Below are 26,641 nucleotides of genomic sequence, written 5' to 3'. Positions count from 1 at the left end.
TATTTGTCCCGCCTCTTTGTACTCCTCATTGGTTCACCTACAGAGAGCGAACACGTTACGTCATGGTGCCTTTGTTGTCAATCAAGAGAAGTCACAATGGGCTGGTCAGGAGCCGCTGTTTTTTTTTGACAGGTGAGATGAGTTGAGTTCAGGAAAATCCCAAGGGTTACTGATATTCCACTTTTCATGGGCAATAAGGATAGCTTTCCGCTGTCATTTATATTTTAAAACATTGAGATAAGTAGAACCGTTTCATTATAATCTAGAATGCCGAATCTGAAAAGGAGAGTACGAGTAGCAGCTTGCAGCAGCCATCGACCCAAGCAAGGTAGCCATTGTTTGGGTTGCTAAAGTGGTTAGCTAGCTAACGCTAGTGAGCTAACTGGTTCTGGCTAGCTAGTCACAACCTATTTAGTTAGTTATACGAAATCGCTAGCTAGATAATATATGCATTTGCTTTGTTAATAACGTTACTATCTATATTTGTGCTATTGTTCTATGTCCAGCTAGTTAAAGGCGGAGGGGTTCTAGTCTTGGGACGCCAGCCAGTTGTTCATTGGTATACTCTTGCCAGCTATAGGGACCCTCTCTTGGATGCTCTTACGGTGAGTAAAATAATAAAAGGGGGTTCTGGTGAGACCGAGACAGAAAAGATTCCTGTCTGGCCATGTATTAGTTATCTAACTGCATCCTTTGTATAGTATTTGCTAAGTGTAGCCACCTTTCTGTCTCGTAAGCGCTGATAGGAAAGATCAAGACCTTGTTTTTCACGATTTACACATGGTATATAGGTTCAAATGTTATAATGTAACACTGGCTTGATAGCTAGGTAACTGGCTAGTCAGTCTTGTTTTACTGAAACCAGATTCAGCTCACTTAATATTGAGTGTTGAGGTTTCCAGGTTTGCTTTCTTAGCAGAGATCAATGCCTAATTAATGGTCATAGTGTAGGCCCTTAACTTTGGGAATACAGTAGCCGATTTTTTGTGGTGCTGAGAAATTCAGCTAGGGATACAGTAGACTTGGTCTTTACAGTGTTTGTGTGAAAGGAATTTAATCTGCTTGAAACTATAACAAATTCATAAATCCCATCTCTCTAGTACACTAAAAAGATTTCCAATCTCACCACATCTCATGTCGTATCAATCAGCCCACAACTTTACATTTGCATTAATTTAAAATGAAATATTAATGCAGTCACATAACATGCAGATTAACTGTCAAGAGGCCTCCAGTCCCCTATGCCTGCATGGGGTTGTCTGTGTGTTTGATACCATACACTCCTGATGGCATTACATAGACTAACAGCTGGTCAGCTTCAGCTAGCTAGACTATACTGCAGCCAAGAGCTGTGGCATGGGCCTTGTGGTCAGCTGAATGTTTTATGATCGTTTTATTATCGCTACAAGACCATGGTGCTTGCCTACGGAGCTGTGAGGTGAACGGCACCTCAGTACCTCCAGGCTCTGATCAGGCCCTACACCCAAACAAGGGCACTGCGTTCATCCACCTCTGGCCTGCTCGCCTCCCTACCACTGAGGAAGTACAGTTCCCGCGCAGCCCAGTCAAAACTGTTCGATGCTCTGGCCCCCCAATGGTGGAACAAACTCCCTCACGACGCCAGGACAGCGGAGTCAATCACCACCTTCCGGAGACACCTGAAACCCCACCTCTTTCAGGAATACCTAGGATAGGATAAAGTAATCCTTCTCACCCCCCTTAAAATATTTAGATGCACTATTGTAAAGTGGCTGTTCCACTGGATGTCTTAAGGTGAACGCACCAAAGAGCGTCTGCTAAATGACTTAAATGTAAATGTAAATGTTATGAAGGCACCTACACTTGTCTCTTCAATTCTGTACTTTAAAAAAAACAAACATTTTTTTAAACTATTGCTCTCTAATTGTGTAGGCCAGGTCTAAGTGACAGTTGGTGACATTTCAGTGTGTCTGTGTGTGAAGATTTTAATACGCACTTCTTCCAAATTAAAGGAATGCTTTGCGTTCTGCTCACTAGTGTTAGCAGCATGGGTTAGGCTTCCTTGCACATTGTAGGCCATAGTTGTTTCATATTGATAGTTGTTTGTGTTGTCAGGGAAGTAAAGGTTTCCTTACCTACCAGGTGCATGTCAACTCAACTCCCCCTTTCCAACTCTCCTCAGCATAGCTGGGGTTTTTTGGTCAACTGTTATACCTCAGTGTCAGTGTTTGAGGAACAAACATAGATTACCTTAGACTCGGAAGAAAGGGCAAGGTACTGAGCCATCTCTCTCTCGCCCTCTCTCTCCCTCAGAGCTTTGGGCTTCCAGCATGATGTGTAACCGTGGTGACAACAGAGAGCACCCACACCCATCCCTCGCTCCCTTCCCCTGGGCTGCTGCCCCTCCCACACCCCCCTCACCCTAAAGCAGTCCTAACCACACAAAGATGGCGGACAGGAAGGAGCCACCAATCTATAATGATGACAGCGTGGGGGCCTTCCAGTATAAGTTGCCGTTCTACGAGACCATGGAGCTGTTCATCGAAACGTTGACTGGGACCTGCTTCGAGCTGCGCGTCTCGCCCTTTGAGACAGTCATCTCTGTCAAGGCCAAGATCCAGAGGCTGGAAGGTATGGTACATAACAGTAGTCACTCTTACTGACCTAGCATGTAGGTGTCTATACAGCTTCCCCAAACATTACTTAAGCAGGACCGGCTCCATTTCAAAATTTGAAATAATCTTTAAGTTTTGGTCTATGAGTAATCAAAAGCTCAGACTCATACAAATGTATTCTATTGCAAAGAATGGCTTTTCTGTTTTAGTAGTGCTGGAAAAATAAATATCCTCACAGCATCTAAAACTCACTATCTCTCTGCTCATCCGCTAAGCAAAGATTAAGGATCTGTGTAGGTGATTTTCCACACACACATGAACCCTTTACGCTTGTGGGAATTTGCCTATATTGATAGGGCTAAATTGAAATATATATGTATATATATTTATTAGAGGTTGACCGATTATGATTTTTCAACATCGATACAGATTATTGGAGGACCGAAAAAGCCGATACCGATTAATCGTACATTTTTTTTTATATATATATATTTTTTAATATATAATATATATATTTGCAATAATGACAATTACAACAATACTGAATGAAAAATGAACACTTTTATTTGAACATAATATAATACATCAATAAAGTCAATTTAGTCTCAAATAAATAAACATGTTCAATTTGGTTTAAATAATGCAAAAACAAAGTGTTGGAGAAGAAAGTAAAAGTGCAATATGTGCCATGTAAAAAAGCTACCGTTTAAGTTCCTTGCTCAGAAACTGAGAACATATGAAAGCTGGTGGTTCCTTTTAACATGAGTCTTCAATATTCCCAGGTAAGAAGTTTTATGTTATAGTTATTATAGGAATTATAGGACTATTTCTCTCTCTATCATTTGTATTTCATATACCTTTGACTATTGGATGTTCTTATAGGTACTTTAGTATGAACGCAAGAGAAGTGACACAATTTCCCTAGTTTAATATTGCCTGCTAATATGAATTTATTTTATTAACTAAATATGCAGGTTTAAAACCTATATACTTCTGTGTATTGACGGCTCACTTGTGTGACATGACATCAGTGGTATTTATTGTAATTTACAGCATTTCCTTCACTCAGACAAAACATTTGCAAAAGTTGCCTAATTACAGGGAGGGATGGGGGCAACTTTTTGTCGCATGTGGTGCTCAAGTTCAGAATGGCTGTCAGTCAAGAATTGCTCTGCAGGGAATAGCAGCCTTTTTACGGTCTCCTGACCAATTGTGGCATTTTGTGTTTTTTTATTTGATTTTTTAGCTGATCTTAACTTTTTTTGTAAATAATGTTTCCGCCATTGTTTCCTATGACATAAAAGAGCTTCTGGACATCAGAACAGCGATCACTAACCTTGATTTGGATGAGGATTTATACTTCAATGAGTCGGCGGCGAAGGACATACTGCTAATCCTGGACCAGACCCAAATCTCGACACTCGTGCGGAATACTTGATTGTTCTATTGTCGAACGTGCAATCACTGGAGGATAAACTGGACGAATGCCGTTCAAGTCTATCCTAACAATGTGATCTGAAGAACTTTAATATCCTATGTTTCTGAATGACTGATTGGCGCTGGAGGAGATGGCTGCCGTTTTACGGGCTCTTAAACAATTGTGCTATTGTGTGTGTTTTTCTTGTATAATTTGTAACTTATTTTGCACGTCATGTTTCCGCTCCTGTCGATTATGACCGAAAAGAGCTTCTGGATATCAGGACAGCAATTACTCGCCTCGTACTGGACAAAGATTTTCTTCTTTAACGAGTTGGACGCAAAGGATTTACTTCAAACACCCAACAAGGCCAACATCCCAGTCATTCGCATGAGAAAGAGACAGAGATATCTGGGACGTAGGTCAGGGTGCCTTGTAAGGATCCGACGACGACTGGGTCATCTGCCTCTACCGTCAGTCCTAGCCAACGTACTCATTGCATAACAAAATAGATGAGCTACGATCACATATCCTAACAACGGGATATTAAAAGCTGTAATATCTTATGTTACACCAAGTCGTGGCTGAACGACAACATGGATAACATACAGCTGGCAGGGTTTACGCTGCATCGGCAAGATGGGACAGCTGCCTCCGGTAAGACCAGGGGTGGCAGTCTGTATGTTTGTAAACAACAGCTGGTGCACAAAATATAATATTAATGAAGTTTTAAGGTTTTGTTCGCCTGAGGTAGAGTATCTCATGATAAACAATAGACCACACTATTTACCAGGAGTTTTCATCTATATTTTTTGTAGCTGACTATTTACCACCACAAACCGATGCTAGCACTAAGTCCGCACTCAATGAGCTGTAAAAGGCCATAAGAAAACAGGAAACCGCTCATCCAGAGGTGGTGCTCCTAGTAGATGGGAGCTTTAATGCCGGGAAACTTAAATCCGTTTCACATCATTTCTACCAGCATGTTACATGTGCAACCAGAGGGGAAAAAAACTCTAGACCACCTTTACTCCAAACACAGAGATGTAAAAAAAAAAGCTCCCCCCCGCCCTCCATCTGGCAAATCTGACCATAATTCTATCCTCCTGATTCCTACATACAAGCAAAAATTAAAACGGGAAGCACCAGTGACTCAGTCAATAAGAAAGTGGTCAGATGATGCTTCGGTACAGGACTGTTTTTCTAGCAGACTGGAATATGTTCCGGGATTCTTCCAATGGCATTGAAGAGTACACCAGTTACTGGCTTCATCAATAAGTGTGTTGATGACGTCGTCCCCACAGTGACTGTACATACATGCCCCAACCAGAAGCCATGTACTACAGGCAACATCTTCCCTGAGCTAAAGGCTAGAGCAGCCGCTTTCAAGGAACGGGATTCTAACCTGGAAGCTTATAAGAAATCCCGCTATGCCCTCAGACGAACCATCAAACAGGCAAAGCGCCAACACAGGACTAAGATCATATCGTACTACACTGGCTCCGACGCTCGTCGGATGTGGCAGGGCAACTATTGCAGACAACAAAGGGAAGCACAGCCCAGTGATGCAAGCCTACCAGACGAGCTAAATGCCTTCTATGCTCGCTTCGGGGCAAGTAACACTAAACCATGCATGAGATTACCAGCTGTTCCGGAAGACTGTGATCACGTTCTCCGTTGCCGACGTGATTAAGACCTTTTAAATAGGTCAACATTCACAGGACCGCATGGCCAGATGGATTACCAGGACACGTACTTGGATCACACGCTGACCAGCTGGCAAGTGTCTTCCCTGACCCAGTCTGTAATATCTACAGTGTATTCGGAAATTATTCAAACCCTCACTTTTTCCACGTGTTGTTACGTTAGTCTTATTTAAAATTGATTGAATTGTTTTTCCCCCTCAATCTACAAACAATACCCCATAATACATTTATTTTTATTTTTTTAAACGAGTATTCAAAACGAGTATTCAGACCCTTTACTCAGTACTTTGTTGAAGCACCTTAGGCAGCAATTACAGCCTTGAGTCTTGGGTATGACACTACAAGCTTGGCACACCTGTATTTGGGGAGTTTCTCCCATTCTCTGCAGATCCTCTCAAGCTCTGTCAGGTTGGATGCTGCACAGCTATTTTCAGGTCTCTCCAGAGATGTTTGATCGGGCTCTGGCTGGGCCACTCAAGGACATGCAGAAACTCTTCCCAAAGCCACTCCTGCCTTGTCTTGGTTATGTGCTTAGGGTCATTGTCCTGTTGGAAGGTGAACCTTCGCCCCAGTCTGAGGTCCTGAGCACTCTGGAGCAGGTTCATCAAGGTTCTCTCTGTACTTTGCTCCATTCATTTTTCTCTCGATACTGACTCGTCTCCCAGGCCCTGCCGCTGTAAAACAACCCCACAGCATGATTCTGCCACCATGCTTCACTGTATGGATGGTGCCAGGTTTCCTCCAGACGTGATACTTGGCATTCAGGCTAAAGAGTTCAATCTTGGTTTCATCAGACCAGAGAATCTTGTTTCTGATGGTCTGAGAGTCCTTTTAGGGGCCTTTTGGCAAACTCAATTTTTTGCTACCCTTCCCGTCCGTTCTACGGACAATTTCTTCGACCTCATGGCTTGGTTTTTGCTCTGACATGCACTGCCAACTGCGGTACCTTATATAGAGAATGCTGTGGTAGCCATGCTGGTTAAGTGTGCCTTGAATTCGAAATAAATCACAGATTGTGTCACCAGCGAAGCACCATCACACCACCACCTCCATGCTTCATGGTGGGAACCACACATGTGTAGATCATCCTTTCATCTACTCTGCAAATAAGCAGAAAATGTGTTTCTCCTGCAAACAACACATTTGAGCCTGTATTCATAAAGCGTCTCAGAGTATGGGGCGGCAGGGTAGCCTAGTGGTTAGAGCGTTGGACTAGTAATCGGAAGGTGGCAAGTTCAAACCCCCGAGCTGACAAGGTACAAATCTGTCGTTCTGCCCCTGAACAGGCAGTTAACCCATTGTTCCTAGGCCGTCATTGAAAATAAGAATTTGTTCTTAACTGACTTGCCTAGTTAAATAAATAAAGGTAAAAAAAAAAGAGGTCAGTTTTGCCTTTTAGGTTATAATTAATAATATTATATAGATTGGGGGGGGGGCTGATCGTAGATTAGCACTCCTACTTTGTGTATTTTTGTAATTTAGCAGATGCTCATATCCAGAGCGTTTTACAGGATTAATTAGGGTTAAGCACATCAACAGATTTTCACCTTGTCATCTCGGGGATCGGACCCATTGATATATATAAACACACTAGATGACTGATAGGGGGTGCTGTGTTAAAACCACTGCTCCTCCATCTTTAAGGTATGTATCTGACCAACAGATCCATATTTGTATTCCTAGTCATGTGAAATCCATATTCGGGCCTTATTCATTTAAATTGACAGTTTGTTATTTTTTTTAATATATGAACTGAAACGCAGTAAAATCATTGAAAATGTTGCATTTATATTTTTGTTTCACTGTACTTTCCTGTTAGTTTTACATGCAAAGCTTCATATTTTGTTTTTATTTACAAATAGGACACCTTTTATGCAGGGCATCACATTCTGTTTCTATTTCTTTTTGTTTTTTTACACATAAACGTTTTTTATGCATGTCATATCTCAGTTGAGAACGGATCCCTATAATAAACTGCAGCACCTCTGGGGACTTAAACTCATCAAATATAGTTGCAAAGTTCGCTTTCAGTTTATGTAAAAATTCTGACATCACGGGAGTGAGTGATCTGTACTGATGACTATTGTTGCGCAAAGGAGGGTTTTGTTTGGGCTCAAAAATAACTTATTTTGAAAATGTGTCTGTTTTTCAATCATGTCACTGTTTTGATCTCTCCCCTGTAGTCCCAAATGAAGTCCATTCAATTGATTGAAGATGTCTCAAAAAAAAAAAAAAACTCTGATACGAACTCCTCAACCAATTTCACTAGTTATATGTCAGTTGCTCTTCTCTGTGATTGCCAACACAAGAAAGCCATCTCCTCCCTAAGCTCACACAGGCTGCTCTCTTGAGTGCATTATTACCATTGTTTAGCCACTGAACATCATTATGTAAAAGTAGATAATGATGCTCAGCAGACCACAAAAAAAGGAATATTGCAGGCTGATCAAATTATGTTTTATAATGGCCATAACGGAGTCCATGGTGTTTTTTAACTTGCCTCTGAGTTGAGCACAAAGCACGCTCTGTGTATCAGGCGCAGTGATCTCATCTGCGGTGGAAGTGCCGATAGGTGGGCAGACAGACCCTGTACCACTGTTAGCAGCTATGATTGATTGTCTGTAACTGGTATGTTAGGTGATATTGATTGACAGCACTTAATGGGCAGGAAAACAGATTCTCCCATTGGAACATATTGAACGTGAGCTCCTGTTGGCACTGAACATTGGATTTTTTAAGGGATTTTTTTTGCTGATGTGTACATGTTCAGAATTGTTCAAAGTGCCATTCTAAATTGATTAACAGGCCGGATCTGGCCTGTGGGCCGCCAGTTGAATAGCCCTGGTCTAGACGATCCTATTCGCCAATCAGGGCTGTGTATGTAAATGTGTTTAAATCTCTCTACAGGTATCCCCGTTGCCCAGCAACACCTGATCTGGAACAACTTGGAGCTGGAGGATGAGTACTGTCTGCATGACTACAGGTGAGTTTAGCAATGTTGTGTTCATTTTGAACCAAACTGACTGAAACTTTCATTTTTGTTTTCCATTGCAAAGCATGTTAAAATGTTTCTTGCTCTGTGCCGTAATGAACACGACACTGTTCACAACACAAGTTTAATTTTAATTTAATTTTACTCTTCAGTTGAATGGGAACCTATTTTCATGTACAGCAATGCCCTGTAAACGAACCATCGACTTTGATCTTGTAATTTATGTTTAATTGAAATTAGTGTAGTGGGTAACTTGTAGAGGGCTATTTGCTTAGTAAGTAATTCCCCTTGTAGTAAATACATTCTTTCCCCAAACCTTAGCTAATTCTACATCTTTGGTTGATTGATATTTGACAGACAGTCACGTATTGAATGTGTCTGGAGAGCTAGCCTATCCCAGTAGTGAGTTCTCAGTTTTATTAGATACATACCTGGTCTACAGGTTGCAGATGGTGGTTGTGTCATGAACTCTTGTCACTTAATTTTCCACATGATCGGTCCCCGGCGAGATTTAGTTAGGTCTGAGGATCAACAAAACATCCTTTGAAGTCTTAGAACTGGAGGGTGCGAGGGGTTGGATTTGCATAGAACTGGCGTTCCCGCTAGTATTCCAGCAGAATTCCCAGACATGTGCATAAGTTCATCTGGAGCGCAGACTGACGGAGGAAGGATGTTTGTTCCAGAATGATTGTTTGCCTGGTCTGTGTTTCCAGGGTCGTGTTCATTAGGCACCAAACAGAAGAAAACGGAAAATGGGGAGTGATTAATTGTTTTCCCGCTGCGTGACGTAATAATCATGGCCCATGCATGAACGATCCAGCTAGCTGTAAGGCAAAGCAACACAATGGTAGCTTAACCTTCCAAAGGACTTGGGACAGTTTCTACTAGCCATCATTGCTGACATTTATCTTGTCTGTCTGCAGTATTGCTGAGGGCTGTACACTGAAGCTGGTCCTGGCCATGAGAGGAGGACCAATCAACACCAGGAGAGGTAGGTTGAGATGGGTTTGGATTTCTCAGCGTTCACTGCTGTACACCCATAAGTATTCACACAGATTAAATTAACCTATTTGTGGCTGTTTTAATCCTGTAACCTCTGTAGCAACATGTTGAGATGAACCCTGTCCAAATGGTCTCTCACCCTCATGTCTATGGACTCAGTGATTGGTTGATTCTCTCTCTTGTACAGTGTCCATGAAAGACTTGGTTGTTGATTGATTGACTGACTGGCTTATTGACTGACCGGTTTCTCTCTCCCTCAGTGTCTGTGGAGGACCCAGTGAAGGATATGGCAGAGTTGATGGAGGGAGGCAGGGAGGAGGGCTGGGAGAAGAGTATGTCTAGCAACAAGCAGGTCACCTTCCTGGTGTACCGAGAGGGAGACCAGCTCAACTTCTTTCGGGTCGTCGACCGAGGGGACGGAACTCTGACCCCTGTCTCAGAATCATTCAGGTGAATACAGGCCACTCCAGATAATTGCACTTCTCAGACACTGTGCACATTTTAGATCAGTGCGCTTTATTTGGGTAGGTGGCAAAATGACGTATGTATGTATGTATGTATGTATGTATGTATGTATGTATGTATGTATGTATATACACTGGGCCTGGGGTTGCTGGAGGAGGCGGTGGGCCTGCTGGAGCCCCACACCACCTAGAGCTTTGTACGGAGGCGACCTGCTCTCAGATCCCCTCAGCCTGGATATCTCTTTCCAGCCAGAGATGGATCTGGGTGGGTTGGATGGGCTAGGAGCCCTGGGGGTTGGAGCAGAGCTCCAGCTCCCTTCCACCCCCTCTCTGCTCTCCCAAGCTGTGGGGATGAACTCTTTAAACAACTGGGCAATGGGTGGTTCTGATAGGCTAGCCTGGAAAGGGGAGAGGACACCTTTACTTGGCAACACCCTTCATCATATATGTATATATATATACACACAAAAGTATGTAGACACCCCATTCAAATTATTATATTTCAGCCACACGGGTGTATAAAATCGAGCACACTGCCGTGCAATCTCCATAGACAAACATTAGCAGTAGAGTGGCCTGTATTGAAGAGATCAGTGGCTTTCAACGTGGCACCGTCATAGGATGCCACCTTTCCAACAAGGGAGTTTGTCAAATCTCGGCCCTGCTAGAGCTGCCCCGCTAATCTGTAAATGCTGTTATTGTGAAGTGGAAATGTTTAGGAGCAACGGTGGCTCTAACGTGAAGTGGTAGGCCACACAAGCTCACAGAACGGGGCCGCCGAGTGCTGAAGTGCGTAGCACGTAACAAAAAAATGATGTCCTCTGTTGCAATACTCCCTACCAAGTTCCAAATTGCCTTTGGAAGAAACGTCAGCACAAGAACTGTTCGTTGGAGCTTCATGAAATGGGTTACAATGTAGCTATGGTATACAATGACCTTCTAGACAATTCTGTGCTTCCAACTTTGTGTGAACAGTTTGGGGAAGGCCCTTTCCTGTTTCAGCATGACAATGCCACTGTGTACAAAGTGAGATCCATACAGAAATGTTTCATCGAGATTGGTGTCGACGAACTTGACTGACCTGCACTGAGCCCTGACCTCAACCCCTTCGATCACTTTGGAATGAATTGTAATGCTGACTGAGAGCCAGGCCTTATCGCCCAACTTCACTAATGCTCTGGTGGCTGAATGGAAGCAAGTCCCTGCAGCAATGTTCCAACATCTAGGGGAAAGCCTTCCCAAAATAGTGGAGGCTGTTAGTTAGCAGCAAAGGGGATCCAACTTCTTTCTTATCAGTGCCCATGATTTTGGAATGAGATGTTCGATGAGCAGGTGTCCACATACTTTTGGTCAAGTTGTGCAGTTCCCATACACAGAATGAGTCTAAAAAAAATAGACCAGGTTTATATTCTTCCTCAATAGATCACTGGTCAAAGTCACCATGGGTGTGGAACGTGTGTCATTATTCTGAGCTGAAGCAGTTTAGAACAGGATATCTGTTATTCTGATTGTGACTGTCGAGCTGTTGATCTCTCCCTCGTAAAAAAGCCTGTCCATGTGTGATCTTTGTTAATATGTCTGTCTGGCATGTGTGTTCCAGTGGTGGCTCGGTGTACAACATGTTCTCTGAGGAGGAGGACAACGACAGTGAGGGCTTGCCTTTGGTCCAGCCAACCCTGGAGAACTGTATCACCATGAACAAGATGAAGCTGCTCAAAGCCAAGATGGAGGACATGAACATCAACAAGAAGGTAGACCGATTTGACTTTCTAATTCTTTTCATAGGATGTAATTCATTTCTAGCCGTTAACACTGTTAGCAAGGAAGTGAAAATACATCTTTGTTGTCCAAAGCATTTTATTGGCAAAGTGCCGAACAGCATCTTAAACCTAAAACTTCAAAATGCAAGCCCACTTGTGACAGCCTCAATGTGTGACTCAATGATTTACCATTAAACTTGCATCTTAAGTAACTACTCATTATCTAATCAAAATGAGTGATTCTCTTCCTCACCTTGCTCAAATTGAAGCCCTCAAACACACTGTATGACTCTTTCTGTCTCCATCCCCCAGCCTAAGAAGTCTGCCAAGTTGGAACCTCTTCCCCCCGTCGGTCCCCGGCCCTGCAGCAGCTCTCTGGACTCTTCTGGTCCCCGACACCACCGTCTCTTCCGCGTCCTACCCGAGATCAACCAATCCCATCATTCCGCCTCACACTTACCTCCAATCAGGGACCAGGGATCCATAACTCCCTCCCCTCCCGCTGCTGCCTCCGCCTCCACCCACCTGTCAAGCAGCGGCCGAGCTCTGCCCTATTTATCTTCCTCGTCCTGTTACATGCTCCAGGAGGAGGAGCCATGGGAGTCCATCCCCAAGTCGATCAGACCCCCTCCTAAAGTGTCCCGGTTGGAGATCGGCAGCGCCAGGCTCATGAGGGACTGTGTGTACCCGCAGCTCCCCGTGCTCTCCAGCAGGGGTCAGGTTGGTGGGGCCACGGAGCTGCCTGACCCCAGAAGAGAGGCACTGGGCCTGGGGTTGCTGGAGGAGGCGGTGGGCCTGCTGGAGCCCACACCGCCTAGAGCTTTGTACGGAGGAGACCTGCTCTCAGATCCCCTCAGCCTGGATATCTCTTCCCAGCCAGAGATGGATCTGGGTGGGTTGGATGGGCTAGGAGCCCTGGGGGTTGGAGCAGAGCTCCAGCTCCCTTCCACCCCCTCTCTGCTCTCCCAAGCTGTGGGGATGAACTCTTTAAACAACTGGGCAATGGGTGGTTCTGATAGGCTAGCCTGGAAAGGGGAGAGGACACCTTTACTTGGCAACACCCTTCATCATATTCCCGACTCTCCTTCCTCATCATCCTCCCCCTCAAGTAGACCAAGACTACCACAACCCTTTGAGTTTTCCGGCTCAACAACGCCACCCCTACGACCCAATCTCCATTCCTCCTCCCACCCCACCACTTTTCTCACCCCTCCTCCTCCTGCTAGCCCCTCTCCTCCTCACGGCTCTCGTTTGCGAGGCATCAATGTGGACTCCCCAGGCAAGTGGCCGGAGATGATCAGTAAAAGCGAGGCGCGTGGCATCACCAAGCTGGCCAACCAGGCCTGTAAGGAGCCTCTCGGGTCCCTCCGCAACACAGAGCTCCTGGCCTCCCTGTCCTCCGCCAGGTCCCTAGGCAGCAGCAGGGGAGTCCTAGAACCAAGCCTGGGAATCGGGTTGGGGCTTCCCGCTGTTGGGGCCTCCGGGCTTGGCACGCTAGGCTCCACGGCCCTCTCCCTCCCAGCCAACATCCAGCTACTCCAGGAGGACCTGATACGAAGAGCAGCCACCTCCTACATGGTAAGTAGTAAGTGTTAACTCGAAATGACACAACGACAAGGTTCCAGTTTAAGTGGTTAACAAAGTTTACTATACTATATGAACACACTATAAGGTGGCCATTCCACTCCAGGCTAGGTCCATCAACAACAAGACTTCCTGCGCAGGCGTACTCTTGACTGAGTAATAACAGAAATATATGGGATACTTAAAACATTAACTTAACAGTAAGGACAGACTACTGACTACTGAGATACGACAACCCAGCTAGGATGGAAAATGGGCACTATCCACAAATGAGGACTCAATGATGAACTGCCTAAATAGGAATAAGCAACTCAAAGAAGCACAGTGATAGTGCATTTGTGTTGTATTATGAGGTACTGTACTGTTGTACACTGTATAGTTTTTGTGTAGCCTGAAATCCATAACATGTTTTTCTAACATTCCACTCCCTGTACTCTGTCATTGCCAAACAATGTTTAGCATGACCAGGAGTTTTAAGGAGTGGAACGATCACTAAACAGACTGGTAACCAGACTATTTTGTGCGTTGTTGATAGAGCCCCACAGTGGAGGTGTCATAATACCCATAAAACCTAGCGGTCAAACAGGGAAATGGTTCCAATTGTTTTTCCACCATTCATTTTTCCCACCGGGTATTTTAGAAACACTTAAAATAAGGGCTGTGTTTCGTGGTACTCTATTGACCTTGTCTGAAACCTCTTCTCATTGTTTCAGTCAACTAACAGCCTGGGATCCGCTGGAGGCTCCAGTTCAATAAGAAGACTAGGTGAGTAGGACAACCCTAAAAACTCAGGGACCTGGGTCTGATCAAAAGTAGTCTTGAGTAGTGAACTAGGAAATAGCTGGCCATTTCAAATGCAAGCCCCAATCACAAGTAGTGTGCTATATACTAGGGAATAGGGTGTCTTTTCAAAAGAAGAACAAGTCTTTAATGTATCTTTTTTTTGTCCTTTAATCCTATTAAGAATTGAGTAATGAGTCATTCTCAGATCCTCATCTCATTGAATCCAAGAGGGAATGTGATCCATTTTTTATGACAATTCCAAATATATTCAAAATCACCCAGGGTTGGTGGTTCTATTTATACCCTGTTTATTGAGATGAATAAAGCTGCTCGTTGCTTGTGCATTTTCCACCCAAATCTTTGTGAAAGCAACATTATTATGCTAGTAGCCTAGCACCGGGCCTGTTGTCTGCAGCATTAGGCTGCCCTGCGGATTGTTGCCTTTGTGTCTCTGGCCTGGTGATGCAGGGTGGGCAGTCACCAACACACACACACAATGTCAGAAAGAGACGGAACAGCTCTCTGACAGACCTAGGGGTAGAGGCAGACTGAGGCCGCATGGACAGACACACCACACTCACACATGAACGCATGTACACAGTAACAAAACAGCTCACTGACCTAGGGTTAGTGCCAGTAAGGGCACACACACCACTCATACAGCAAGTACACACACACACACACACACACACACACACACACACAGGGAGTATTATGTGAAATAATGTTATATGAGCATTGCAGCGTTGCACGGCAATGGCATTCAGTATTAATATGATACAGCTGCAGAATGAGCACCATCAACAGGAGAGGAGATTTACATGTTTACACACACATACCACACAATGAGCCAAGGACAGCAGAACGTGTTTGGCTACATTGCAGTCGAACTTCACTGATCACTAATCTACAATTACCTTGCATCCCAAATAACTACTCATTATGTAATCAAGATTAGCTATTATGTGTCTCGCCTTGCTCAAACTGATTCCCTTCCAACAGCTCGTCTTAGTCTGGATGGCCTTTTGAGTATGTTCTGTAGCAGTATATCAGAGCAGATTAGTGGGGAGGACACAACTCCACATCCAATCTCATGCCCCATTGCCTGGGTTGGAGGTTCTCCTGTCTGCTGTGTCACACTAACCTCCCTTTTATATCAGTCCTATTATGCCTGGCCTTCATCCCTATTATTTGTCTGTCTGTCGGTCTCTGTCTGTCTGTCGGTCAGTCTCTGTTGTCGTCTGTCTCTCGGCCGCTCTCTGTCTGTCAGTAACAGTAAACATTACACTCACAAAATGTAAAAAAGAATAAAGACATTACAAATATCATGATGTGCAAATAGTTGAAGTACAGAAGAGAAAATAAATATAGGTTGTATTTACAATGGTGCTTGTTCTTCACTGGTTGCGCTATTCTTGTGTCAACAAGTCACAAATCTTGCTGCTGTGATGGCTGTGGTATTTCACCCAGTAGATATGGAAGTTTATCAAAATTGGATTTTGTTTTCAAATTCTTTGTGGGTCTGTGTAATCTGAGGGAAATATGTGTCTCTAATATGGTCATACATTTGCCAGGAGGTTAGGAAGTGCAGCTCAGTTTCCACCTCATTTTGTGGGCAGTGTGCACATAGCCTGTCTTCTCTTGAGAGGCAGGTCTGCCTTCAGCGACCTTTCTCAATAACAGGGCTATGCTCTGAGTCTGTTCATAGTCAAAAATGTCCTTAATTTTGGGTCGGTCACAGTGGTCAGGTATTCTGCCGCTGTGTACTCTCTGTTTAGGGCCAAATAGCATTATACTGTAGTTTGCTCTGTTTTTTTTGTCCATCTTTCCCATGTGTCAAGTAATTATCTTTTCGTTTTCCATGATTTGGTTGGGTCTAATTGTGTTGCTGTCCTGGGGCTCTGTGGGGTCTGTTTGTGTTTGTGAAAGAGCCCCAGGACCAGCTTGCTTAGGGGGCTCTTCTTCGGGTTCATTTTTCTGTAAGTGATGGCTTTGTTATGGAAGATTTGAGAATTGCTTCCTTTTAGGTGGTTGTAGAAATTAATGTCTCTTTTCTGGATTTTGATAATTAGCAGGTATCAGACTTTCTGCTCTATGTGCATTCTTTTGTGTTTTACATTTTATACGGAGTCGTCTACAGTACTACTGCCAAGAGATGAGCTACAGGAGTACCTACTAGAGGTCGACCGATTTATGATTTTTCAACGCCGATACCGATTATTGGAGGATCCCCAAAAAAACTGATGCCGATTAATCGGCCGATTGTTTTAAAAATGTATTTGTAATAATGACAATTACAACAATACTGAACAAACACTTATTTTAACTTAATATAATACATCAATAAAAATCAATTTCACCTCAAATAAATGAAACATGTTCAATTTGGTTTAAATAATGCAAAAACAAAGTGTTGGAGAAGAAAGTAAAAGTGCAATATGTGCCATGTAAAAAGCTAACATTTAAGTTCCTTGCTCAGAACATGAGAACATATGAAAGCTGGTGGTTCCTTTTAACATGAGTCTTAAATATTCCCAGGTAAGAAGTTTTATGTTGTAGTTAGTATAGGAATTATAGGACTATTTCTCTCTCTATCATTTGTATTTCATATACCTTTGACTATTGGATGTTCTTATAGGAAGTTTAGTATTGCCAGTGTAACAGTATAGCTTCCGTCCCTCTCCTCGCCCCTACCTGGGCTCGAACCAGGAACACATCGACAACAGCCACCCTCGAAACAGCGTTACCCATCGCTCCACAAAAGCCGCGGCCCTTGCAGAGCAAGGGGAACAACTACTCCAAGTCTCCGAGCGAGTGATGTTTGAAACGCTATTAGTGCGCACCCCGCTAATTAGCTAGCTATTTCACATTGGTTACACCAGCCTAATCTCGGGAGTTGATAGGCTTGAAGTCATAAACAGCGCTGTGCTTGCTAAGAGCTGCTGGCAAAACGCACGAAAGTGCTGTTTGAATGAATGCTTACGCGCCTGCTGCTGCCTTTCATCGCTCAGTCAGACTGTTCTATCAAATATCAAATCATAGACTTAATTATAACATAATAACACACAGAAATACGAGCCTTTGGTCATTTAATATGGTCGAATCCGGAAACTATCATTTCGAAAACAAAATGTTTATTATTTCAGTGAAATACGGAACCATTCTGTATTTTATCTAACGGGTGGCATCCCTAAGTCTAAATATTCCTGTTACATTGTACAACCTTCAATGTTATGTCATAATTACGTAAAATTCTGGCAAATTAGTTCGCAGTGAGCCAGGCAGTCCAAACTGTTGCATATACCCTGACTCTGTGTGCAATGAACGCAAGAGAAGTGACACAATTTCACCTGGATTTCTTTTAGCTAAATATGCAGGTTTAAAAATCTATACTACTTTGTATTGCAGCGCAGTACACGCAAGATAAACTAGTAATATCATCAACCATGTGTAGTTATAACTAGTGATTATGATTGATTGATTGTTTTTTACAAGGTAAGTTTAATGCTAGCTAGCAACTTACCTTGGCTTCTACTGCATTCGTGTAACAGGCAGGCTCCTCGTGGAGTGCAATGAGAGGCAGGTGGTTAGAGCGTTGGAATAGTTAACTGTAAGGTTGCAAGATTGAATCCCAGAGCTGACAAGGTAAAGATCTGTCGTTCTGACCCTGAACGAGGCAGTTAACCCACCGTTCCTAGGCCGTCATTGAAAATAAGAATGTTTTCTTAAATTGGCCAAATCGGTGTCGAGAAATACCGATTTGCGATTGTTATAAAAACTTGAAATCGGCCCTAATTAATCGGCCATTCCGATTAATCGTCGACCTCTAGTACCTACCATAGGAGTCCCCTCGAAGCCTACCATTGACTATGTACATATACAACGTCCGACAGAGCTGTAGGAGTTGTGACCTGTTTTTGTTGATTATGTTGTCGTAGTTGTCTACGGGGGCATATGGGGAGGGAATGCTGTCACCTCCAGGTATGCATTTGTCCCCCTGTGTGCTGAGGATGTCGGGTTCTTATCCAATTCTGGCATGTAGGTCGCCACAGACTAGTACATGTCCCTGAGCCTGGAAATGGTTGATCTCCCTCTCTAGGATGGAGAAGCTGTCTTCATTAAAGTATGGGGATTCTACTGGGGAGATATAGTTAGCACATATTCATTTCTAGCCAGATGTAAAATGTTCCTGTTTTGACTAATTTAATAGTGGGGTTAGGTCTGCTCTATACAAAATTAGCATACCCCCTGAGTCTCTTCCCTGTTTCACACCTGGTAGATTGGTAGATGGGACTACCAGCTCTCTGTAACTTAGAGGGCAACGAATGGGTCCGTCTCCTCTATACCATGTTTCTTATAGGATGACATTGTCAGTATTTCCAATTTCTTTGATGAAGTCTGGGTTCCTGCCCTTTAGGCCAAAGGCAGATGACCTCAGACCTTGTATATTCCAGGATGAGAAGGCTTTTTGTTCCATAGTGTCTAGTGTTGTTTTTGTGAGGTTTAGGCCCAGACCATCACAGTAACGTGAGTAGAGCATCTGATACATACCTCTTAGGTTGCAGGATGGGGCTTGGGCAGGTGTAATAGTGGAGGTTGGGCCTGTTGCTCTGCTCACGGCCTGAGCATACATCCTGCTGTCATGTTGAGGTCCTTGCCGCGGGTGGCAGAAGGGGCATAGGTCTGATATGGGGGGGGCCTATATGGGGTGTTCAGAGTTTGTTTGGCTGGTGAAGCTGTGGTCTGGGTGTAGGTCCTCTTGGCGTGGGTTCTCTTGGTGCAGGTCCTTCAGGAGGGGGTCTTGCAGGTCTGGGAGGGGTGTCCATTTCTCTGTTGCTCCTGTGTGAGATGCTGGAGATGTCCTTCCTGGCAAAAGTTTTGATTGCTGCCTTGTGGAGGTGGACCTGGTCGTAAAGGCGCTTCAAGTCCAGGGTCGAGTGGTGGGCCAGGTATACATTAGGTTTTGAGGTACAGTCTTACGAAATACTTGCTATATGGTAGCAGGATGAAAGTATTTTCGTGGTAACAGGGTGGAGATAACCACTTGTGTGTTGGAGAAAGTGGAAGAAGCTTTTTTTAATAGTTCCCTCGAGTGCTGTTGCCACCCTTTCCTGCTGGGCCCTCGGGTCATTAAAAAAAATGTAACTAGACAAGTCAGTTAAGAACACATTCTTATTTACAGTGATGGCCTACCCCGGCCAAACCCTAACCCGGACAACGCTGAGCCAATTGTGCTCTCCCAATCACAGATGTTTGTGATACAGCCTGGAATCGAACCAGGGTCTGTAGTGAAGCCTCTAGCACTGAGATCCAGTGCCTTAGACCGCAGCGCCACTCGAGTGCCTGTGTGAATTATGATGTGGCTGGGGAGCTCCAGGGCATGCCTAGTGTTTGGGCACCAGAGTTTAGCCACTTTGTGTTTGGGAAAAAGTTTATCCTCTTGAATGTAATTGCCATTTGAGTCGATGAGGAGCACGATCTCTGGCTTTTGTGTGTGTAGGGATGTTGTCAGGGGTGCTGACAGGAGGGCTGTTGGGAGGGAGTTGGGTTGGTGGGTCCTTTGTTGTCTGTCCCATTGTGGTTCTGGTCTGAGGTGGGCTGTTCTGCTGCCTTGTCTGGGGGAGTGTCCTGCTCTCTGTCCCAGCTCAGCTTTCTGACCTCATCCTGCAGTGCCATGTGTGCCTCTTTTTAATCATCATCATCAGTTCTCCCACCTCAGTCCGTATAGCAGTTGGAACTCTGATGTCCATCTCCACCTTCTGCCCTCCAGGTCTTGTTGGGGTCGGTGGTGTTGTGCTGGTCTGTTTTGTGAGTTTGTTCTGTCTGGATTGTGTGGACTAGCTCTCTGAGCTCCACCATGTCTCTATCCAGCTCTCTGAGCTCCACCATGTCTCTATCCAGCTCTCTGAGCTCCACCATGTCTCTATCCAGCTCTCTGAGCTCCACCATGTCTCTATCCAGCTCTCTGAGCTCCACCATGTCTCTATCCAGCTCTCTGAGCTCCACCATGTCTCTATCCAGCTCTCTGAGCTCCACCATGTCTCTATCCAGCTCTCTGAGCTCCACCATGTCTCTATCCAGCTCTGTGAACTCTCTTTTTCTGTTTCTCTCTCTGTCTGTCCATCTCTCTGTCTGCTGTTTGTCTTTCTTGCTCACTCTTGCTGTCTCTCTCCCCCCCTCCCCCTTCTCTCTCTGTCCTGTTACCCTTGCCCATGAACCTTATCTCCACGCAAGTCTCTTCGTTTACATGTTGCCGTAGTAATAGTTAGGTAACTAAACGTAATTTCATGTTGATACACCAGGCCTGACTGACTGCTCCTGATATGTTTTAGTTTTATTCAGTGTTCTTGGCTTACTATATTATTTAGTTTACTCAAAGTAAACCAGAACTTCTTTCCTCAAAGTAGAACACAACTATCCTGTGTTACTATCTCTTCCAGGCACCCCGACATATCACCTGCCTCCAGTCAAGGTCCCGCTGAGCAGGAAGAAGAAGAGTTCTAAACACTGCTTCCTCTGTGGCAAGAAGACTGGTCTCGCCACCAGCTACGAGTGCAGGTACATCTCTCAATCCCTCGATCATTCTCTCTCCCTCCCTCCCTTCCCTCTCTCCCTCCCTCCATCACTCTCTCACACTCCATCTTCCATTCTTCCTATTTGTCAAAAAGCCTGCCCTCAACTACCAGCTAAGAATTCAAGGTAGGAAAAAACACTTCTGTGCCAGCCCTCTCCTCACCCTCTCTCTCTCTCTATCCCACTCCCTACCAGCCTCTTTCTCCCCCCCCTTACTCCCTCCCTCATTACTCATTCTAATTCAATATTGTCTGTTTTATGTGTGTATCTTTACTACTGCTAGGTATGCCTAGACTATGCCAGGCGTTTTTCCTGTCCAGTAGTGTTCATGTCATCAACAGCACGATATCGCATACTCCCTCACCAGTCACCACCACAACCCCAGTATCAACTATCACAACCTCCCGTCATTGCTTAGGGCACACAGTGTGTGGTTGTGATGCAACTGGGTGTACTGGAACTGGGTAATCTCTCATCATAATGCTATAACCGTCTAATGTTGGAGTCAAACTGTGTTCAAAAGATTGAAGTTGTGATTGGTTAGTGCTGAGTAATCTAACTGTGATAAGTGTTCCACTTGGTGTGTGTGTGTCTCAATCGTCTATCTTTAGTAGGTTTGTTGTAAAACACCAGCAAATCAACCTCAAGTTATTGTAATTTGCTAAATACATTCCAAAGTATTCCCGCAAATAATAGAGAGCTATGTGATTGTATACAAGGTTTGAAATTATGTTTTAGTCAAATATTATATATGTTTGGGCTTCTTACGATCAGTTTTCAGTCTGCAAATGATTTGTAATTATGTTCCAGCCCCCTGGCCATCCGCTCAAGAAAAAATCCTCCCGCAGCTGAATCTGGTTGATCCCTGTTCTATAGTCTCTCCCTTATTTGAAAACCGATATGAGTCACAGTTAAAGCAATGTGGAGTGGGCCTTATTTTTTTAAATTGAACCTCTATTTAACTAGGTAAGTCAGTTAAATTATTATTTACAATGACGGACAAAGCTGGACGACGCTGGGCCAATTGTTTGGGACTCCCAATCACGGCCGGATGTGATGCAGCCTGGATTCAAACCAGGGACTGCAGTGACGCACTGAGATGCAGTGCCTTAGACCGCTCTACCACTCGGGAGGCTGAAGTCCAGTTTTTCTACACAAGTGGATTGTTATCTCTATTTCAGTTCCTCTGGGATAGAGAAGGGTTAGAGCTATTTTTTTTTTTAAGTCAGAGATAAGTGTCCACAAGAATCTCTAGATAATAAGGTGTTTCAGTACTGGGCTCATAATTGACTGAATGTGTCAACTGAGATGTAATCCATTTTGTAATTGATTGAAAATGCAGACATCAAGGTATTGATGATGTTTAGAAGGACCCTTTACCAGCCAGATTCCATATGGCCATAAAAGACATGGGTTTCTAATAATTTTGTGTCGCTCATTTGGTAAGAGCACAGCACTAGCAAGGCTAAAGTTGTGGGTTCAATTCCTGCTGTGACCTCCTAAACACCCCCAGAAAATGTAAGTATGCTGTCATTGTACTGTAATTAAAAAGGTATGCTCTCATTGTACTGTAATTAAAAAGGTATGCTCTCATTGTACTGTAAGTCACTTTGGATAACAGTCCGAGTGGCATATATAAATAGGGTGGTTGTGTTCCTCTGTTTTCTCAGGTGTGGTAACAACTTCTGCGCCACCCACCGCTACGCAGAGACCCACGACTGCACGTACAACTACAAGAGTGCCGGACGCCGCTTCCTCCAGGAAACTAACCCCATCGTCAACGCTCCCAAGCTGCCCAAGATCTGAGCCCCCCTCCATCCCTGCACTCCTCCTTCCTCGATTTACCTGAATGATTAAAAACAAAAAGGAAGGAAGGAAGGATCTTGATCACCATTGTGTGCTTTTTCACCAAGTTTGACTTAATGACATCGAAATGCCAAGTGTGAACAAAACAGAACAGAGAATATTAGCACACAAACTTTATTAGCTAGCTATCACCTCTGCTCCAGACAATGTGAACAAACTGGTGATCCACTTTCTTCGTATATTGTAACCTTGATATTTTTCCTTAGCAAAAAAGTATTGCATGTACTATACATAGATGTTTTTTTAAAGCAGAAGATGTCAGTTTATTTCATGTTTTAACGGAACAGAAGTGCACATCTCCAAGCGTAAACATTATCCGTATTTTTTTTATTTTAATTTTGTCAGATTTGTTTTTCTTAAAATAGGACTGCAGATCACTTTTTCATGCGACAAGTCTTTGAGAGATGCACTTTAGAATTATCATATTTATATACCAATGTTTGACTTTTTGTTTTTTTTTGTAGGCTCTTGCAGTTCTGTGTTTGTCGTTTTAATTAAGTGTTTTTGTTGTCTTACTGTCAATCATGTTTTTATATCCAGTACCTTCAGAAAGTATTCAAAACCCTTGAATTATTCCACATTTTGTTGTTACAGCCATCTACACACAATACCCCATATTGACAAAGTGAAAACCTGTTTCCAGACATTTTTGCACCTTTTATTGAAAATGAAATACAGAAATATCTCATTTACTTAAGTATTCACACCCCTGAGTCAATGGATGTTTGAATCACCTTTGGCAGTGATTACTGCTGTAAGTCTCTTAAGAGCTTTGTACACCTGGATTGTACAATATTGGTGCATTATTCTTTTAAGAATTCTTCCAGCTCTGTCAAATTTGGTTGTTGATTATTGCTAGACAACCTTTTTCAGGTCTTACCATAGATGATTAAGTAGATTTAAGCCTTGTGTTTTAGGTTATTGTCCTGCTGAAGGGTGAATTAATCTCCCAGTATCTGTATGAAAGCAGACCGAACCAGGTTTTCTTCTAAGATTTTGCCTACCTTTTAGCTCCATTTAGTAAATGTTTTTATCCTGATAAACTCCCCAGGCCTTAACGATTACAAGCATACCCATAACATGATGCAACCACCACTTTGCTTGAAAATATGGAGAGTGGTAATCAGTAATGTGTTGCATTGGATTTCCCCAAATCTAACATTTTGTATTCTTGACAATGTTAATTGCTTTGCCACATGGTTTGCAGTATTACTTTAGTGCCTTGTTGCAAACAGGATGCATGTTTTGAAATATTTTTATTCTGTACAGGATTCCTTCTTTGCACTCAGCAAATAGGTTAGTATTGTGGAGTAACTACAATGTTGTTGATACATCCTCAGACCCCCCCCCCATATCACAGCCATTAAACTGTGTAACTGTTTTAAAGTAACCATTGTCCTCATGGTGAAGTCCTTTGCGGTTTCCTTCCTCTCCAGCAACTGGGTTAGGAAGAGCGCCTGTATTTTTTGGAGTGACTGGGTGTATCATTGATCATTGATCCCTTTGAGCATGATTCACCATGCTCAAAGGGATATTCAATGTCTGCTTTTTTTTATTTTTACGTATCTACAGTAGCTGAAACTCTAGGGCAGCAGTTTTCCAATATGGCTGCATACCAGCTCCATGGGCCAAATTTAAGAGCGGTTTCACATGGCCAAAAGATATAAAGCCCAATTATATACCAATAGGTGCCTCTTTGCCAGGCATTGGAAAAACTCCCTGGCCTTTTGTGGTTGAATCTTTGTTTGAAGGTCTCTGCTTGACTAAGGTACCATACAGATAATTGTGTGTGTGGTACAGAGATGAGGTAGTCATTCAAAAATCATGTTAAACAATATTATTGCTCAGAGTGAATCCATGCAGTTTGTGACTTAAGCACAGTTTTACTCCTGAACTTATTTAGGCTTGCCATAACAAAGGGGTTGAATACTTAATGACTCAAGATATTTCAGCTTATAATTTTATTTGTAAACATTTCTAAAAACATAATTCCAATTTGACATGGGGTACTGTGTGGAGGCGAGTGACAAACCTCAATGTAATCCATTTTAAATTCAGACTGTAACACAACAAAATGTGGAAAAAGTAAAGTGGTGTGACTACTTTATGAAGGCACTCTCTCCTCACCACTTCTTCTATGGGCACATGCATTCTGGCATCAATGTTACAACGCGTCTTCTACTAAATGAACTAATACCGAACACTCCCCGTTGATGAGAAACTATAAAATGGATTACTTTCATGTTAATTCAAGATCAGCTTTGACATAAGTATGCAAATAGCATGTCAAACATGCTGTATGGTAGCAGGAGAAGGGAATATAGAATTTTGGTTTATGGTTGCCATAAAAATAAATGGTATTTTAAATTGCACAGCTGTTGCAAAAAAAACGTTTAGTTACTATATTGGAGGGCTGGAATAATCGAACATATGGCTGTGTTAACTTGTTTGAATGAATAGTAAAAAAATAAAAAGTGATTACAAGAACTGGTCATTTGTCTGTGTAAAGAGCATCTGTGAAATGACTGGATTGTAAATGTCTAATGTGGATGCAGCCATTACAGGTTCAGCAGTTGTCATTGTACTTAAATGTAGCTTAAAGGTCCAATGCAGCAGTTTTCTCTATCAAATTATTTCTGGCTAAAAATTAAGTACCTTAGAGTGATTGTTTTAAATTAAAATTATCAAAGAGAAACCAAAATAGCTTCTTAGCAAAGTGCAATTTCTCAAGCAAGAATTTTGCTAAGACTGAGTGGGGAGGGGAAAACTGAAAATGTGCTGTTATTAGCTTTGAGGTTTGGAACTCTTTCTTATTGGTCTATTATATAATTTACCACCAGGTGATGTCAGGCCAAAACGCCATCCCCTCAAAACAGGCTGAAATTGGTTCTGCAGGTGGTGACCACAGACCACTTCTCAGTTCCTATGCTTCCTGGCTGATGTTTTGGTCACTTTTGAATGCTGGCGGTGATTTCACTCTAGTGGTAGCATGAGACGGAGTCTACAACCCACACAAGTGGCTCAGGTAGTGCAGCTCATCCAGGATGGCACATCAATGCGAGCTGTGGCAAGAAGGTTTGCTGTGTCTGTCAGCGTAGTGTCCAGAGCATGGAGGCGCTACCAGGAGACAGGCCAGTACATCAGGAGACGTGGAGGAGGGCAACAACCCAGCAGCAGGACCGCTACCTCTGCATTTGTGCAAGGAGGAGCACTGCCAGAGCCCTGCAAAATGACCTCCAGCAGGCCACAAATGTGCATGTGTCGGCTCAAATGGTCAGAAACAGACTCAATGAGGGCCCGACGTCCACAGGAGGGGGTTGTGCTTAGCCCAACACCGTGCATGACGTTTGGCATTTGCAAGAGAACACCAAGATTGGCAAATTCGCCACTGGCGCCCTGAGCTCTTCACAGATGAAAGCAGGTTCACACTGAGCACATGTGACAGACGTGACAGAGTCTGGAGACGCCGTGGAGAACGTTCTGCTGCCTGCAACATCCTCCAGTATGACCGGTTTGGCGGTGGGTCAGTCATGGTGTGGGGTGGCATTTCTTTGGGGGGCTGCATAGCCCTCCATGTGCTCGCCAGAGGTAGCCTGACTGCCATTAGGTACCGAGATGAGATCCTCAGACCCCTTGTGAGACCATATGCTGTTGCGGTTGGCCCTGGGTTCCTCCTAATGCAAGACAATGCTAGACCTCATGTGGCTGGAGTGTGTCAGCAGTTCCTGCAAGAGAAAGGCATTGATGCTATGGACTGGCCCGCCCGTTCCCCAGACCTGAATCCAATTGAGCACATCTGGGACATCATGTCTCGCTCCATCCACCAACGCCACGTTGCATCACAGACTGTCCAGGAGTTGGCGGATGCTTTAGTCCAGGTCTGGGAGGAGATCCCTCAGG

The 26,641-nt window shown here is 43.7% G+C and overlaps 1 protein-coding gene across 2 annotated transcripts; it reads left to right on the top strand.

Annotated features, from left to right (window-relative positions):
- The first annotated feature begins 90 nt into the window (after window positions 1–90).
- On the top strand, window positions 91–25,233 carry zfand4 (zinc finger, AN1-type domain 4). 2 transcript variants are annotated; one of them, XM_065012740.1, is made up of 11 exons: window positions 91–132; window positions 507–605; window positions 2,293–2,610; window positions 8,625–8,700; window positions 9,633–9,700; window positions 9,972–10,161; window positions 11,776–11,926; window positions 12,248–13,513; window positions 14,233–14,284; window positions 20,743–20,860; window positions 22,546–25,233. In XM_065012740.1, the coding sequence occupies exons 3-11, from the start codon at window positions 2,427–2,429 to the stop codon at window positions 22,679–22,681; spliced, it is 2,241 nt and encodes a 746-aa protein (XP_064868812.1). In that variant the 5' UTR covers window positions 91–132; window positions 507–605; window positions 2,293–2,426; the 3' UTR covers window positions 22,682–25,233. The 2 variants fall into 2 exon arrangements, with proteins under 2 accessions (XP_064868812.1, XP_064868811.1); XM_065012739.1 differs by having other exon boundaries at window positions 117–328.
- Window positions 25,234–26,641: the final 1,408 nt, after the last annotated feature.

The sequence above is a fragment of the Oncorhynchus nerka genome, linkage group LG28 (assembly GCF_034236695.1).
Source record: "Oncorhynchus nerka isolate Pitt River linkage group LG28, Oner_Uvic_2.0, whole genome shotgun sequence".
Lineage (NCBI taxonomy): Eukaryota > Metazoa > Chordata > Actinopteri > Salmoniformes > Salmonidae > Oncorhynchus > Oncorhynchus nerka.
The sequence above is the reverse complement of the archived record's forward strand: the minus strand, read 5'-3'. Positions and strand labels throughout refer to the sequence as shown.